Source organism: Tachysurus fulvidraco, chromosome 3 (assembly GCF_022655615.1).
Source record: "Tachysurus fulvidraco isolate hzauxx_2018 chromosome 3, HZAU_PFXX_2.0, whole genome shotgun sequence".
NCBI lineage: Eukaryota > Metazoa > Chordata > Actinopteri > Siluriformes > Bagridae > Tachysurus > Tachysurus fulvidraco.
The window spans coordinates 32,459,178-32,478,441 of record NC_062520.1 but is presented as its reverse complement, the minus strand read 5'-3'; the positions used below and the strand labels follow the sequence as shown (position 1 = coordinate 32,478,441).

Genomic DNA, 19,264 nt, shown 5'->3' with positions numbered 1-19,264 from the left:
ACACTGCACGTCCTGAAGAACATGAACCACACAGATCTCGCTAATACACTGCACAACAGTAAGAGCTCTGAGTCATGACTTTATTCCATCAGCTTCACTTTAGAGAGAGGAAATAGTTTTAGATATGAAGACTTTTAGTTTTACATTTAATTTTAATATCATGTTGTATCTGTTCATGGTCCAGCTTCAATAATATTTAGTCCATCAGTCAGGAATTAATAGCAGCGTTTGTACGATTTTGCATTATAACTATTTATTACTAAACTAGATATTACTTTGTTTATTAGAACTCGCCCCTGTGTATCAGACAAAGTTGAAGTCCAATCTGAGAAAGAAGTTTAAAAGAATTAATGAAGGAATCACACAGCATGGAAACTCAGAGCTTCTGAATGAGATCTACACTGAGCTCTACATCACAGAGGGTTGGAGTGGAGACGTCAATAATGAACATGAGGTGAGACAGATTGAGGCAGCGTCCAGGAGACCAGCAACCCAGGAGAAACCCATCAAATGTAATGAGATCTTTAAAGACAAGTCCATCAGAACTGTGCTGACTAAAGGAGTTGCTGGAATTGGAAAAACTGTCTCTGTGCAGAAGTTCATTCTGGATTGGGCTGAAGGAGAAGTAAATCAGGATGTCACCTTCGTGTTCCCACTTCCCTTTAGAGAGCTGAATCTGATGAAGCAGCAAAATCTCAGTCTGATGAAACTTCTTCATCACTTTTTCCCAGAAATAAGAAAACTAGAATCAATAGACTGTGACTCCTACAAAGTGGTGTTGATCTTTGATGGTCTGGATGAGTGTCGACTTCCTCTAAATTTCCAGAAGAATGAGAGATTGTGTGATGTGACAGAGTCAGCCTCAGTGGATGTGCTGCTGACGAACCTCATCAAGGGGAATCTGCTTCCCTCTGCTCTCCTCTGGATAACCACAAGACCAGGAGCAGCCAATCAGATCCCTCCTGGGTGTGTAGACCAGGTAACAGAGGTACGAGGCTTCAGTGATCCTCAGAAAGTGGAGTACTTCAGGAAGAGGATCAGTGATCAGAGCCTGGCTGATAACATCATCACTCACCTGAAGTCTTCAAGAAGCCTCTACATCATGTGCCACATCCCAGTCTTCTGCTGGATCTCAGCCACTGTTCTAGAGAGAATGTTGGGTGGAGCAGAGGGTGGAGAGATCCCCAAGACTCTGACTCAAATGTACACACACTTCCTGATCTTTCAGATCAAACACAAGGACCAAAAGTACCATCAGAAATGTGACCCTGAACCTCAGCAGACCAGAAAGAGTATCATGGCACTGGGAAAACTGGCTTTCCACCAGCTGGAGAAAGGAAACCCGATCTTCTATGAGGAAGACCTGAGAGAGTGTGGCATTGATGTCAGAGAAGTGTCAGTGTACTCAGGAGTGTGTACCCAGATCTTCAGAGAGGAGTTTGGGCTTCACCTGGGGAAGGTGTTCAGCTTCGTACATCTGAGTGTTCAGGAGTTTCTGGCTGCTTTATACACATTTCTCTCATTTATTAGCAGAAATGTAACAGAACATCAAACCTCTGATCTGTCTGATCTTTTCAGGAAGTCAAACCTGTCTGATCTCCTCAGGAGTGCAGTGGACAAGGCCTTACAGAGTGAGAATGGACACCTGGACCTGTTCCTCCGCTTCCTTCTGGGTCTCTCACTGGAGACCAATCAAACTCTTTTACGAGACTTAATGCCACAGACAGGAAGCAGATCTCACAGCAAACAGGAAACAGTGGAGTACATCAAGGATAAGATCAGGGAGAATCCATCTCCAGAGAAATCCATCAATCTGTTCCACTGTCTGAATGAACTGAATGATGATTCTCTAGTGCAGGAAGTACAAACTTACTTGAACAGTGAAGGTTACAGACGTCTCAGTGACACCAGACTCTCTCCTGCTCAGTGGTCAGCTCTGGTGTTTGTGTTACTGACCTCAGAACAGGAGCTGGATGTGTTTAATTTGAGGAAATATGATCCATCACATGAAGGTCTTCTGAGGCTGCTGCCAGTGGTCAAAGCCTCCAGAAAAGCTGAGTGAGTATTTTTATTTATAACTGTATTACTGCATGGTTTATTATTTTAATGTAACACTGAACTGCACTGTTTGGATTAATGTGTGTTAATAGTTCCTCTAATCATCTTTACACAAACCTCTGGTACTTTTACAGAAGATTGTGTCACTTTGAAAATGTTCAGCTCTATCTTCTTATTATGTTAGAAACAAGCTAGGCAGCGACCTCAGATGTGTGATGAAGATTTTCTTTCTCTAACAGTGACCTGTTTTTAGACGATGGAGTTTAAATGTGACTTTTTATATGAAGACATTTATTTTGATGGGGTTCTTTGTTCTTTGCTTATCAAGTGTACAAGCAGGTAAAAAGAGAGAGGATGAATAATTTGTCACAGGTGAGTGTAGTGTCGTGACCGCTGTTATTAAAAAGTCCTGTTTTGTTCTACTTGGAGCTGGACAAAGACACCAAACTGTTAATGAGCGATCACATTCTTGTTCTTGGGGCGTGATTGTTGTTAATCTGTTGTGGTTGAATTATAGACACAGTCTGTTGTCTGGTTCATTGCATCAGAAGATGGTGGATGTGGTAAAAACAGACGGTGAACACAAAGACGGTTGCACTTGACGGTCGGTCAGGTTTATCACCGTTACTGTTGAAGAGACATCAGGATTCGTTCTTTCGGTTCGTGTAGTGGCGGCGGCGGCAGAGCAGGTGGCCAGGGCGGCGCCTGCAGAGCAGGTGGCCAGGGCGGCGCCGGCAGAGCAGGTGGCCAGGGCGGCGCCGGCAGTGCAAGTGGCCAGGGCTGCGCCGGCAGAGCAGGTGGCCAGGGCGGCGCCGTGAAGAGCAGGTGGCCAGGGCGGCGCTGGCAGAGCAGGAGGCCAGGGCAGAGCCGGCAGAGCATGAGGCCAGGGCAGAGCCGGCAGAGCACGAGGCCAGGGCGGAGCCGGCAGAGCAGGTGGCCAGGGCGGAGCCGGCAGAGCAGGTGACCGGGGTGGTGCTGGAGGTGGAGCCAGAGACCAGAGTAGGACCGGAGACCAGGGTGGTGCTGGAGGTGGAGCCAGAGACCAGAGCCGGACCAGAAACCAGGGTGGTGCTGGAGGCGGAGCCAGAGACCAGAGCAGGACCGGAGACCAGGTTGGTGCTGGAGGCAGAGCCAGAGACCAGAGCCGGACCGGAAACCAGGGTGGTGCTGGAGGCAGAGCCAGAGACCAGAGCAGGACCGGAGACCAGGGTGGTACTGGATGCAGAACCAGAGACCAGAGCAGGCCCGGAGACCAGGGTGGTTCCACAGGTGTAGCCAGGGACCAAAGTGGAGTTGGCGGCCAGGGTGATGCTGGAGGCAGAGCCAGAGACCAGAGCCAGACCGGAGACCAGGGTGGTGCCGCAGGTTGAGCCAGGGACCAAAGCAGAGTTGGCGGCCAGAGTGGTGCTGGAGGTGCTCTTAGCCTGTAAACAGGGAGAGGAGGTAGAAGGGCTGGCAAATCTAGTGAAACAAAACACAGGACAGATGCCACAGGAACATTGGTAGGTTCAGGCCAGGCAGAGACTTCAGGGATTTTGGGTGTAACCATGTCGACTGCGTTCTCTGACTCAGTCATTTCGGTTGACCTGGCCGGTTCGGCTGGTTCTGTCGACCCAGTTGGCAAATCTGGTTCCGTCGACCCGGTCGGTTCGGCAGGTTCCATCAACCCGGTTGGCCCATCTGGTTCCGTTGACCCGGTCGCTTCGACAGGTTCCGTCGACCCGGTCGGTTCCATCAACCCGGTCAGTTCAGCTGGTTCCGTCGACTCGGCAGGTTCCATCGACCCGGTCAGTCCGGCAGGTTCCGTCGACCCGGTCGGGCCGGCAGGTTCCGTCGACCCGGTCGGGCCGGCAGGTTCCGTCGACCTGCTCAGTTCCGTCGACCCTGTCGGTTCGGCTGGTTCCGTCGACCTGCTCGGTTCGGTTGGTGAGGCTGACAGCTTAGGGATGCCGGCCGCCCGAACTGACCTCATCGGGGCATCTGCCAGTTTGGAGATCAACCGGTTCACACGGACCCCAGCCGAGCTTGCCGGTATCGTAGCCATGTGAACCGGCTCGGTCACGGGTGTGTACAGGACTGGGCTAGACGGAGGTACTGTAGGGCATTCGGGCGTCCGTGGCTGGTTTGGCTCCGTAGCCCACGGACCCCGATGCTTGCTGCCCCCCCCAAAAATATTTACGGTCGGCTTCAGTCTCTACACTGCTCAAGGTTAGCGCAGACCCGCCCAGGAGCAATGCCAAGTTGACGAACTCCGAGAATGATTCTATCTCTTGGGTAGACGGCATCAAGTATCGCAGGATGTCCTTTAGTCTGTACTTAAAAATGTCCTTGAGAGCCTTCTCCCCACGAATATCTCCGCATATTCCTCGACTGGGGAGTCCTCCTGACATAGACAAAACAGGATTTCTGCTGGATCCATTTGGTGAGTTGTTCTGTCACAATTAGTCACAGGCGAATGCGGATCCAAATGCAGTTAAATCTTTTTAATAGACAAAAACAGGAAACAAGAAACAAACAAGCAGGCAAAAACAGGGCAGAACACTGAGCAGGACAGGGAACAGGAACAGAGACATGAACAGACAGCGTCGCACATACTAACAATGACTCACAACAGGGAAATGAACAAACAGAGTAGATATAGGGAACAAGAACCAACCACGAGATGGAGCATATCACAGACTAAGACAAAACACCTGGGGAAGAGAATGAGTGCAGTTAATGTCCATGGTAGCAAATATGTGGGCGGGGTCAACAATTAACAGCAGGGAATGACAGCAGACAGAAACAAGGGAAAACACAGACAGACTCGTTACTATAAGGTTAAAAAATATAATCTTTCTCTTTAGTTTGGATGTGTTTGGACGTATGTGAACACTCCACCTGTACTCAGGTCCACACCAAACACCTGAACTAGTGTGTGTGTAAAATCAGAGGTCTGGAGGTGACAGATTTGCACGTGTACGAGCTCAGAGAACAACACACACCAACTGTTTTAGTGTCTCTGTGAAATCCAACATATAACTGAGTGTAAAGTACGACTAGTATTGTCATGTTATTACCTGGTAGTGTACAGCTGTATAATTCTTTATTTTCTGTAATAAAATGCACTGTATCTGCAGTGTTGGGTGTAGAAACTTGAACACAGATCAGAGTGTAGTGTTTGTAGGCTGCTCGCTCTCACATGTGTGTGCTATGTACATGACCTAATGGTCTTATAATAAATTGTAGCTGAGAGATTGTGGAGTGCAGAAAGACGTCCCTGCTCCTGTAAATGTGCTGATGTGGTGTCCTGTCCTCTGATTTGTGTGTGTGACACAAACACACTGACATTTCTGTTACAGCTTCAACTTTAGCTGGATTATGGCTGTGTTTGTGTGTTTGAGATCAGTGTTCTGATATTTCATCATTTCTCTTCCAGGCTGTGTGGGTGTAATCTGACAGAGGAAAGCTGTAGAGTTCTGTCCTCAGTTCTCAGCTCAAACTCCTCCAGTCTGAGAGAACTGAACCTGAGTGGCAATGAACTGCTGCAGGATTCAGGAGTGAAGCTGCTCTCTGATGGACTGAAGAATCCACACTGTACACTGGAGAATCTGTGGTACATACATACACACACAAGCACACACGCACACACACACACACACACACACACACACACACACACACACACACACACACACACACACAGTGTTTAAGCTGCTTTGTAAATGTATTTAGTGAAGGTGACTGATGGATAAACACTGAGAGTGAGATCCACATCCTGGAAGCTGCGACAGTAAAAGCAGTTTGACTGAAGCTTCTTCTTATTAAAATTCACCTTAAGGAAGTCAGAATTTGTTGATGATAAATAAATATTTGAGATGATATTAAAATGATTGTGGATGTCACAGGTAACCATTACAGTTCCTGTACAATAGGAGTGATTTGGTTACTAACTGTAATGTATAAAGGGTTTTTTTTGTGAAATACATAAAAGAACATTACTGTAACGAGTCTGTCTGTGTTTTCCCTTGTTTCTGTCTGCTGTCATCCCTTGCTGTTAATTGTTGACCCCGCCCACCTATTTGTTACCATGGACATTAACTGCACTCATTCTCTTCTCCAGGTGTTTTGTGTTAGTCTGTGATTGCCTCCGTCTTGTGATTGGTTCTTGTTCCCTATATCTACCCTGTTTGTTCATTTCCCTGTTGTGAGTCATTATTAGTATGTGCGACGCTGTCTGTTCATGTCTCTGTTCCTGTGCCCTGTCCTGCTCAGTGTTCTGCCTTGTTTTTGCCTGCTTGTTTGTTTCTTGTTTCTTGTTTTGTCTATTAAAAGGATTTAACTGCATTTGGATCCGCATTCACCTGTGACTAATCGTGACAGAACGACTCACCAAATGGATCCAGCAGAAATCCTGTTTTGTCTACGTCAGGAGGACTCCTCAGTCGAGGAATATGCGGAGGTATTCGTGGACCTGTGCAACCAGGTCAACTTTGGGGAGAAGGCGCTCAAGGACATTTTTAAGTACGGACTAAAGGACATCCTGCGATACTTGATGCCGTCTACCCGAGAGATAAAGTCATTCTCGGAGTTTGTCAACTTGCCGTTGCTCCTGGGCGGGATCTCCAAACTGGCAGATACCCCGATGAGGTCAGTTCGGGCGGCTGGCATCCCTAAGCCGTCGGCCTCACCAACCGATCAGGTCGACGGAACCTGCCGGGTCGACAGAACCTGCCGGAGCGACCGGGTTGATGGAACCTGCCGGGTCGACAGAACCTGCCGGGTCTCCGGTCGTGCTCCGGACTCTGGCCCCACCTGGGGCACCGCCATGGTCTTTGGTCCTGCTCTGGTTTCTGGCTCCGCCTCCAGCACCGCCCTGGTCTCCGGTCCTGCTCTGGTCTCTGGATCTGCCTCCAGCACCACCCTGGTCTCCGGTCCTGCTCGGGTCTCTGGCTCCGCCTCCAGCACCACCCTGGCCTCCTGCTCTGCTGGCGGCGCCCTGGCCTCCTGCTCTGCCGGCGGCGCCCTGGCCTCCTGCTCTGCCGGCACCGCCCTGGCCTCCTGCTCTGCCGGCACCGCTCTGGCCTCCTGCTCAGCTGGCACCGCCACTACATGAACCCGACCCGCCCTCCCACCCTGGTTGCGCTTTCGCTCCCGCCTCCTGGACTGGTTTCTGTAGACTTGGGAGCATCTGGAAGCCGCTCGTAAAGGGGGGGGGGGGTATGGTTCTGTTACGAGTCTGCCTGTGTTTTCCCTTGTTTCTGTCTGCTGTCATCCCCTGCTGTTAATTGTTGACCCCACCCACCTATTTGTTACCATGGACATTAACTGCACTTATTCTCTTCCCCAGGTGTTTTGTCTTAGTCTGTGATTGCCTCCGTCTTGTGATTGGTTCTTGTTCCCTATATCTACTCTGTTTGTTCATTTCCCTCTTGTGAGTCGTTGTTAGTTAGTTCCTGTGCCCTGTCCTGCTCAGTGTTCTGCCCTGTTTTTGCCTGCTTGTTTGTTTCTTGTTTCCTGTTTTGTCTATTAAAAGGATTTAACTGCATTTGGATCCGCATTCACCTGTGACTAATCGTGACAGTTACATTAATCTACTTGGAATAACTGAATGTAGAAAAAGTTTTTCTGTATCTTCTTTACTCCAAATGAAATTTCATGTTGTCTTGATGAGTGACTTCACAATTGACCATAAAACTGTCTAGCACACAAGTATGATGTGAACCAGTATAGTACTGGTCCTGAGAGACCTACCCAGTGTTCAAGTCTGTGTAGAAGAACATCCTGGTCTACAGAATCAAAAGCTGCACTCAGGTCAAGAAGAAGAAGAATGGAAATGCGATCAGAACTGGAACTTAGTTACAGATCATTTAAAACCCTGAGCAAATGCTGCGCAACACAGAACATTTGTGTTTAGTGACACTACAAGTCTATAAAAGGTCAATGGGAGTTATTGTGACTTATTAATGTAACAGCAGCTGAAGACCAAAATGTGGAACCAGTTTACAGGAAAGGTGAATTAGGTGTGAATGTTGTGAAGGGAAAGAAAACGGTTGGAAGGAGAGAAAAAGAGATCTACACTGTACCCAGGTGATCATGAACACTGTAATGACCAGTCGGCAAAATCCATGTGAAGAAGTTTTAATGAAGAAAAGATAAGACAAACAATCCAAAATCAGTAAATAAAGGCCGGGTCAAAAAACAGGCCGAGTCTGAAATAAGTGTAACAAACAGTCCATGAGGAGAACAAATCACATCCACAAACCTGAAGAAGCAATAATCCAAAGAGCAAAAACAGGGTCAATAGTGATAAATATCACCATCAGAAACAAAGCTCATTCATACCATATAGAAAAACACTTATTTATTAGATCTGTGTATTGAGGGTATTATGGGATGTGTCTCTGTGTGTGAAGGTTATTAAAACTGTATGTACATCTCTCTGCTAGAAATAAAGACACGTATTTGTTCAGAGTGACGTCTCTGTTATTATCTTCTTCCAGAAAGTTAAATACATCTCAGTCTCATATGAGCTGAGACACATGGATCTGTCCAAGAGCAGTCCAACTTTATACACAGATGTTCATGTTATATTTTTATCCTGATATTAGAACCTTGTGTTCAGGTCCACACTTTATTTCTCACTGATGGTAACACCTCAATTCACTATCAGACAAATAAATCAAACACTTTATCATTTCTCTTCCAGGCTGTGTGGGTGTAATCTGACAGAGGAAAGCTGTAGAGTTCTGTCCTCAGTTCTCAGCTCAAACTCCTCCCGACTGAGAGAACTGGACCTGAGTCACAATAAACTGCAGGATTCAGGAGTGAAGCTGCTCTCTGATGGGCTGAAGGATCCACACTGTACACTGGAGATACTGAGGTACACACACACACACACACACACACACACACACACACACACACACACACACACACACACACACATATGCACACACACAAACACACACACACTCACACATAGACTACACACACACACACACACCCAGACCACACACATACACACACACACACTCACACACAGACCACACACACAAACACACACACTCACACACAGACCACACAGACATACGCACACACTCACACACACATGGACCACACACACACACACACACACACACACACACACACACACACACACACACACACACATGGACCACACACACACACACCCACAGACCACACACATACACACAGTTTTAATAAACACTACAACATCCAGGTCTCCTCTGTGGTAACTGTAACTGTAGTGATCTGATATATTGTCATTGTTGTGTGTGTGAGATGGAGAGTAAATGTACTGTATATAAAGATTTTGTGTAGTTCATGTTTTCAATACTAAACCTGAGTGTGTTAAGTGTGAGAAGGTTTTCTTTCTTGCAGGATGCAGGACTGCAGTATTACAGATGAAGGTTGTGCTGCTCTGGCTTCAGCTCTGAGGTCAAACTCCTCATCACACCTGAGAGAACTGGATCTGTACAATAATTATCCCGGAGAATCAGGAGTGAAGCTGCTCTCTGATCTACTGAAGGATCCACACTGTAAACTGGAGACACTACAGTGAGTTACTGACTTACTGTCTCTTTACTGTATGATATTGTGTAATATTCACTGTGTGCTGTAAAATGTCACATCTAATGTGTGTATTTATGTTTCTGTTGTTCATAAGTAATGTGTTTAAATGTGTCTGTAATTCTGTCCTGTTGTGTTTTTCAGCATTAATTTAGATAAATTCACCAGGTCTGGTGTATATGACAGGAGTCTCTCCTCAGACCTTTTTTCCAGGATAAAGCAGTTATGGTGGTGAAGCGTTAGAACACGTCCCACATTTCCAGCAGTTTGGGAGCTGAATCATTCATATTCAGATGTAGAAGATCCATAACAATAACTGTGACTGATCACATCCTTTTATCCTCTCAGCTACAACTTCACACTTTAACATCTTTTACAATCCAAAGTCAAATCCTTCAGCATCTACACACAACACAGAGATATCACCACATCATCACACTGCTTACACAAATACACATCCATGTGTTACAGATGTTTACACAATATTTTTACCTCTTTAATTGGATCTCAGATTAGTTTCTCCACAGATGATTGACTCATAGTTGTGATCTTGATTTATTTCTTTTCCTTTAAAAGTCTCTTCTTTTCAAACCCTTTTCACCAAACCCTTTTAAAATCTTTATTAAAATCCCTTTAAACATTAAAGGAATCTTTTTTGTGTAGTTGATCTATTTTTCTATATTTCAATTTCTTCTTTCTTAATTTCCTCATGACATTTTTTTATCTTGTTTTTATATAATTTAACTTCTTTCTTTTTTCCTCTTTCCACCATATATTTTGCTTAATTTCTTCATTTTTCCCCTTCGAATTCTTTCTCCTCCCTTTTTTATATTTTTGTTCTCTTTGGCCAATTCATTCTCTAATTTAAAAAAAATACTTTTACTTGTTTTTTCTCTTTTCTTTCTTTCTTTCTTTCTTTCTTTCTTTCTTTCTTTCTTTCTTTCTTTCTTTCTACAATATTTAATTAAAAAACTTACATTATCTACCTCATTCATTTCATTTCCTTTTTCTTTTTCTATAATTTCTCTAAACATAAAATCATAGTTGTTTTTCTTTAAACTTCCTGTATTTAGAACCCATACACTTTGTCCCCTTTCTACATTATTCCAGTCTTAATAAATAAAAACTCATGATACTGAAACTTGTTCCTTATATCTGATTTTGTCTGTAAAGTTTTCTACATTTCTTGTACATAAAATAAAGACAATCATTGTCCTGCAAGTTTTTCACTATATCTCTTCTTTCCTTCCTACATTTCTCTCTCTCCACACGTCTATCAGGTTGTTTTCACTCATTAGATCCTTTAGTTCTTTTCTCTCTGTATCTGATTTAATAACCATCCCATCTGCCAGATCCAGTTTACAGAAAACAGTCCCTGAAAGTCCCATCATTATTATTTCTTTATGCTTCTTTAAAATCCTCTCTTCATTACTCGAAGCTTTTCAGCTCGATGCTGACCTCTGCTGGTGAAAGCGCTATCACACAATGTTCCACAACCAAACAACGTATTTATTTTAGAATAATGGATGGATTGACAAATTAAGATAGAGGATAATTAAAATTAAAATAAAGTGTGTTTTAATTATTTGTTCATTTGTGTTTATACATTTTATGTAAAAAGCCTGGTGAGTAAAATAAAACATTTACTATCCAATGGTGACTCAGGCTTCATTGTGTCCGTAGAGGGATGTGGAAGTATAATTATGTAAGAGTGCAAAGTATCATTCCAGTAAAATGGAAACAGCCCAAAGTAACACTTAAGTAGAATCAGAATCAGAAAGATCTTTATTGCCAAGTATGTTTTCACATAAGAGCAATTTGTTCTAGTACAGAAGCTCCACAGTGTAACAGAATGGCAATGACATGACATGAATATATATAATAAAGACAGTTTGTATGTACAGTGGAAAAATGTGCAAATTGAAATATAAATAAGTAAGTATGTGTTTTATGTAAATAATGTAAGAATAGTGTTGTGTGTTCCGTGTGTGTTAAGTGTTCATCAGATGGAAAGCCTGAGGGGAGAAACTGTTCCTATGTCTGGTCGTTCTGGTGCTCAGGGCTCTGTAGCGTCCACCAGATGGCAACAGTTCAGAGTGAGTGTGCTGGATGTGAGGGGTCCAGAGTGAGTGAGTGTGCTGGATGTGAGGGGTCCAGAGTGAGGGAGTGTGCTGGATGTGAGGGGTCCTGAGTGAGGGAGTGTGCTGGATGTGAGGGGTCCAGAGTGTGTATGTATATGTGTGTGTGTATATGTGCGTGTGTGTGTGTGTATGCAATATAATAAGGTTAACACACACCTTGACTCTAGGGGTCTAAAGACACAAAATAAAGTCAGAAATCTTGGTATAATTTTAGAGTCTGACCTTAATTTCAGTAGTCATGTGAAAGCGATAAGCAAATCAGCTTACTACCATCTCAGAAATATAGCCAGACTTAGATGTTTTGTCTCAAGACAGGACTTAGAAAAACTTGTTCATGCTCTCATCACCAGCAGGGTGGATTATTGCAATCGACTCCTCACTGGGATCCCCAAAAAGTCCATTAGACAGCTGCTTCCAGAATTCTGACCTGAACCAAAAAATCTGAGCACATCACTCTAGTCCTCAGGTCCTTACACTGGCTTCCAGTTACATTTAGAATAGATTTTAAAGTATTGTTACTCGTTTATAAGTCACTTCATGGCTTAGGACTGAAATACATTACAGATATGCTAATTGAATATAAACCAAGCAGACTACTCAGATCATTAGGATCAGGGGTCTCATTTATAAAACTGTGCGTAGGATCCCTAATAAAAGTTTACGTACGCCCAAAAGCCAAAAATGGCGTACGCCAAAATAAATTCCGATTTATAAAACCGTGCATACGCATGTTCCCTTTATAAATCACAGATCACCCGCAGATGTGCGTACGTGAACCAGCCTCAAATCCCGCCCTGTACACACCCATTTTTAATCATAAATAGTCAATGCAAAAACACCAGCGTCTCAGGGGTAGCCACTGTCGCCTGAAGGTTATAATTATATTAAAAGCAACATTGTTATAATTATATTGAAAACAAAATTGTTACATTTTCTACTTTTTAATATCGTTAAACTCACCAAGAAGCCAGCCATCACGTACTGCGCCTGCATTTAGTCTGTTCTCTATACACTGTTATGTGTCAAGATAAAGGAATCATGTGTTGAACCAGGCCAGCATGCCACAATGTTTGTGAGGGTCATGTTGGAGTCACATATGATTTGCACATTAATAAAATGCACATGCTTTCTATAAACATAAGCAAATTCATTTTCAGATGGTGCCCTTATAGCAACATGAGCGCAGTCATTTGCGCCGATTACAATTGGGAAACCAGACATTGCTGCAAATTGCATTTTAATTTTGGCCTGTTCTCACGCAGTGTAGGGGAACCTGATGTATCGACTACCCATATTAAGTATACCATTCCAAACGACAGATATTATGGCACTCAGGGACGGCTGTGATATACCATAGATAGATTCCAATAAAATTATTTCATATACAAAAAGGTCTTAGACACAAAGTTGAGGATTACTTATAGTTCTTTTTTTTATATAAATAATTTACCTGTCTGCCAAGAACCCCAGAGTGGTTAGGACTTGTATTTGGACTGGGATGGCATGGTTCCGGGATGTTGCCCTCTCTAATACTGGAGACAATTGAACACATAGATCTAAGAGCACAGCTCTAGGGAATCTAAATCGGCTTAATAGCCTGTCATCATCATGGGTCAGGAAATCATCATGGTCCCTGAAAACTCGTTCTCTCCTTATTCTGCCATTGGCGTACTCCTCCAGCAGTGCCAGCAGTGCCATCATGAAGCATTACATACCCGGGTCACCAGAGGATTTATATGTTTCTATCAATTAGACTGATCGTTAACACCTTGACAAAATCACAGAATTAATTTATGGGCAAAAATTTAAGACAAAAATGTTATAGTGAACACACTGCTTCATGACGGTTTTGTAATGAACACCGTAATAGTTAGGACCGATGATGAGTAGCGATTGTGCTTCATGACTGTATTTGCAGACTTTGAAATTTTATGATATATGTACATTAAGGAAACACTGTGCTCTGCAGTTCTCTAATACATGGGTATTTCATGCTATTCTGTATCACATGTAGTCACGCCATCTCCTCCTGCGCTCCCGTTGTGGACAATGTGACTGTAAGGCAGCGCTGATTATTCATTCATTCATTCATCTTCTACCGTTTATCCGAACTACTCGGGTCAGGGAGCCTGTGCCTATCCTCAGGCGTCATTGGGCATCAAGGCAGGATACACCTTGATGGAGTAGCGCTGATTACTATTATTATTATTTTTAATACATTTTGAATTACGTTTGGATTTTACTAGATGTATATAGCCTAAAACAATTGGCACAAATAACACTGTTGGATATAATCTTCATGATAATTTGGATATAACGTATGAAATGGAGTGAAAATTAAATGTCATTAATTCTTATAATCGTTCTTCTCACATGAATTTTCTACAATCTAACTTCAGTTCACGACCTCACCATCTGTGTCGCCAATTCCCTTTGTCTCCAGAATGTGTGTACGCACGTCTCAAAGTTTGCTTAAAGGTGCGCACACTTTCCCATCAAGTTTGTTTTTTATAGATCACAACCTTTGTACGAAAACTGGCGTACGCATGTTTCCAGCCCCGTTTTGTGAGTACGCACGCTTTATAAATGAGACCCCAGGTCAGTTAGAGATACCAAGGGTTCACTCAAAACAAGGTGCATCAGCATTTAGTTATTATGCCACCTATAGCTGGAATCAGCTTCCAGAAGGGATCAGATGTGCTTCAACAGTAGACACTTTTAAATCTAGATTAAAAACACATCTGTTTAACTCTGCATTTACTGAATGAGTGCTGTGCTGCTTCACACTGACTGTGCTGCTTCACACTGACTGCACTTTTTATTCAAATCACTTTTAATCCTGTTTTATTCTTTAACATATTTTAAATAGTTTTTTTTATTAAAATCACATTTATTTTCTTTAATTGCTATTTGTTTTTGTTATGATTTTATTGTGTGTTTCTTATTTTTCATTTTTTTCTCTCTTATAAATTGTTTTCTAATTTCTATGTAAAGCACTTTGAATGACCTCTGTGTATGAAATGTGCAATACAAATAAACTTGCCTTGCCTTGCCTATGTTCTGTGTCTACTTTCCCTGTTTGTCTGTGTCTCCCTTGTTTGTGTATCTTTTGTAAGTGTTGTGTGCAGGGCCTCTGAGGGTTTTTCGCTCACTCCCGGTTCACCCTTTGAGAATGAGCACGTATGTTTCTGGATATGTGTGTGATACATGTATTGAGGGGGGTAATGGTTATACTAGAGTGGTAATGTTGAAATTTCATTTAAAGTTTAAAATTTGTTGAAGTTTTGTTTAAGATTATTGGTTTGTTTAAATGTTGTTTGAAATTTTTGTTTTGTTTAAATGTGATTTATTTTTTTTGATTATAACCCCTGTTGATGTTCATAAGGTTAGGGTTAGGATTTATGTCAGGATTACTGCAACATAGGTTTGGTTGAGGCTTTACAGCCTCAAAGGGGGGAGTAATGCACTTTGAATGACCTCTGTGTATGAAATGTGCTATACAAATAAACTTAACTTGCCTTGCCTTGCATATGTTCTGTGTCTACTGTCCCTGTTTGTCTGTGTCTCCCTTGTTTGTGTATTTTTTGTAAGTGTTGTGTGCAGATCCATGGAGTACCACCCATCCCGACGTCTCTGACCCTAACCGCCTCGAGGACACCACAAGGCCTGTCTTGAACACGGCCCTGAGGGACCAATGATAAAACTAATAATAGTGTGACTCTGAGTATACCCTGACTCTCTTTCCTGTATGTTAAAGCTGTTGTTATATGTATATTCTGTATATTACGGTGACCCTGGTGACACTGACTTCACTGTCGTGCTATATATGCGGGCAGAGTGAGAATTTTCCCCCAGTTGGCCTCTGAGGGTTTTTTGCTCACTCCCGGTTCACCTTTTGATAATGACGTATGTTTCTGGATATGTGTGTAATACATGTATTGGGGGGTGTTAATGGTTATACTAGAGTGGTAATGTTGAAATTTTGTTTAAAGTTTAAAATTTGTTGACGTTTTGTTTAGAGTTTAAGATTTTTGGTTTGTTTTAATGTTGTTTGAAATTTTTGTTTTGTTTAAATGTGATTTTTTTTTTCATTATAACCATAGCCCCTGTAGATGTTCATAAGGTTAGGGTTAGGATTTATGTCAAGATTACTGCAACATAGGTTTGGTTGAGGGTTTACAGCCTCAAAGGGGGGGGAGTAATGTGAAAAATCTTAATAAAAATAATTAAGGTATTATTCCTTACAATACTATAAGTAAATATTACAATTGGTGTCATAAGACATATGTATGTAGGCAAGGTTGTAGGCCCCAGATGTAATAGTTTTAGGGTAATATATGACTAACATATAAATGGCCACACCTGAGTCAATGTGTAAACAAGAAAAGAGGTTTATTGTAATCATAAACTTAGTAAAAAATAACCAGACTCCGTGCTATCAGGCCTAGTCAGTCTGAGCTCTCTGATCAACAATGTGTGAGGAAGTGAAAGTCAAAAGTTCAGCTGAAACAGGCCTCATGTAGGGAGTAGGGCGAGACAGCTGAATCAGGCGACCAGCTGGACGGACCTGCTGATTCTGAGATTGAGGCTTTAAGGGGAACCTGACCTTTAGTGGAAATAGAGAAACTAAGGCTTAAAATATGCATGTGTGTGCAAGCCCAGTCTGGAAAGTGACATACTGAGATCATAACAATGTTCAGTTCATAGGTTTAGTAAGCTTAAGGAGTCAACATAGAACTCCACATATATACAAAGCAATATTATAACAGCAAGGGCTTAGCAAAAATAGCAATACAACATAACCAATATAAAATCAAGAACTTTTATCATAATTTAAACTAATAAAGATAACATATATCCAATCAATTATATATTCAGTAGAAATCATATACAGTATAGAATAGGAAGAAATGAAATGAGGAAACTTACTCAATGTAGCTGTAAAAGAGGATTAATACACAAAACATCTGTGTTATGGAAGATTGAGTGGCAAATAACTCAAGAATAAGAAGAGACGAGAAGATCTCTGGAGCACATTTTTAACAACATTTTTAACAACAAAGCATATTTTTTAATAACAATGCAGAAGTAAGTCTGGAAAAAATACAGGACAGACTTGTTTTTCTGAAATTAAAAAGGCAGACTTGTTTTTCTGGGAAATAAGGGGAAGTCTTATTGTGTATTCTGCAAAGTAAGGGGAATTTAGAAAGGATGAATTACCTGAATGTATAGAAGGCACCTAGAGGTGCCAGGGTATATATTGAGATTTCCTTTGGAGAGGGCTGGTGTCAGACAACAGGTCCGACAGGACCCGCTGTCAGGCGTAACTGTGTTTTCCCAAAAAAAAATAAATAAATAAAAAAAATGATGGCAATACTCGCAAAGATGTAAAGGTGTATAAGTGCTATTTATTTTACAGTGCCCAAGAGATGAATACCGACCCAACACTATGTACAAAAGTAACAAAGGAGCAAAACTGTGAAAAACAAAAGAAAAGAAATATATAAATGTATATATATATATAAAGTCCACTACTTCAAGACAGACAAAAATAACTTGCTCACGGCACCACACTTGCACGCTCGCTAGCCAGGTAAACTGACACAGATCTTTCTCTGGGGCACCTTCTTATAGGCCAAGCCCCGCCCCTTTTATTTAAGACCAATATTAACACAAGCGGTAAGTAAAAGGGTAAGTATGTACATTTACCCAACACAACACAATTTTATATAAATGTATATAAACATATATCAATGAAATATTTCTAGAAACCAAAAGATGATCAAAATAACAAAAACAAAAGATAAACAAAAATAATAAACACAGAATAATTATATTTAATTTATTTATTCCCCTGTAACAGACAGGATCATTCCGGCTGCTTCACACTGACACGCCCACTCACAGAGGACCCAGCGCTATTTATCCAGGACACTGGTGGCACTCGGGTTCGACCGGCTGATGATGGAGATGCAACGTGGAAGACCGCCAAACACCAGACACTGACAAACGCTCATAACAGGTAAGTATAGACACACAACAGGACGAAACATTAAACGCAAGACAAAGCTAATGTGTGTGTGTGTGTCTGTGTGCTGCACGGATCAACGGGCATTGGGACAGGTCACTCTGTCACATCACACACACACCCCGTCCAGCAATCTTGTTCTGGACCCCAGGTCCATGTCTGACCTTGAACTGATAGGGTTGCAGGGAAAGGTACCACCTAGTCACCCAAGCGTTGTGGTCCTTCATGGTATGGATCCATGTCAGAGCTCGGTGGTGAATTATTTTCCCAGCAGGTAATATCGGAGGCTCTCCAATGTCCACCTGATTGCCAGCCCCTCTTTCTCCACGGTAGAGTATCGCTTCTCTCGGTGTAACAGTTTCCTGCCCAGGAAGGCTATGGGCCTTTCTTCACCCATCTCGCACTGGGCCAGGACTGCTTCAATCCCCACAGCTGGCTTGCTTTTTTGTGTTCAAACTGTTTGGTTGCAGGGGGATGCTTGCTTGGGTTTTTTTTTTCATTTGATTGCTTTTGACTTAGAAATTTTTCTTTGAGCTCAATGGAATTGTTGGCTGACTGGCTCCTATAAAGATGTTTGGAGAGTCTTCTCATTGTTTAATTTGTATCAATTATAGTGTTAACAGTAAATTTTAGTTTAAATAAATTGTTTAATAGTTAATTTAAATAGTTAATTTAATAGTAAATAGTTAAATAGTTAAATTAAGTATTTAACATTCATTATTTGGCTAAAAGTCTGAAAGTGTGGTTCACCCTGCGATATGTCCACTCGGAGGCGGGGTCTGAGTTCTGACACGAGCTCACCCATTGTCTCATGCAGGGGACGCATTTATGGCCAAGCTTGCACCTAAGTGGCAAGGGCCTGCTGTCACAACCGGCTCAAGTCATGACAAAAAAAAGGGAGGATGCACTGAAAACCAAAATACCAGTTAATCTTTTATTTAATAAATAATTGTGAATAATTAATCTGAGCTTTGGCAGAATGTTTTAACAGTTTACATGTGACAGGGTAGCGGTGAACTCAAATGAAAACAACACCTACAAAATAACAAAGAAACAAAACAGAAAACAACCCCAAACAGATCCCAAGCGGAAAAAGATCTGCTAAACACAATCAACACCAAACTTAAATAAGGAGAGATAACAAGAAACAGGTGCACCTGAATTAACAACACAGCTCCACCCACTGGCCGGCCGTAGCAGGGAAACAGGAGACCCATCAGACTGCCAAAGTTTTTAAACAGTTGAATAATGTAAACTACAGAGTTGAGAAGTTAACCGAACCCAAACAAGTTGAGATCTACCATGTAGAAACTCTTAAAAAGTTCTACGACCTTCTTCTGAGAGGAGGGGTGTATAACAGTTCCAGTAAACTGTTCCCCTGTGTTCCTTACTTTTTGTTAGTCGTAATTGTACCCCCTGCAATTAGAGGGCAATAGGTGTCATTATCAGGGAGATTTCTCCAGGT

The 19,264-nt window shown here is 42.4% G+C and overlaps 1 protein-coding gene across 1 annotated transcript; it reads left to right on the top strand.

Annotated features, from left to right (window-relative positions):
- Nucleotides 1-7: 7 nt before the first annotated feature.
- On the top strand, nucleotides 8-8,912 carry LOC125140905 (NLR family CARD domain-containing protein 3-like; the record flags this gene model as incomplete). The annotated part of the gene is made up of 4 exons (XM_047811738.1): nucleotides 8-58; nucleotides 288-2,058; nucleotides 5,477-5,653; nucleotides 8,747-8,912. Coding segments are annotated over exons 1-4 (2,151 nt in total), but the record flags the coding sequence as incomplete, so codon positions are not given.
- Nucleotides 8,913-19,264: the final 10,352 nt, after the last annotated feature.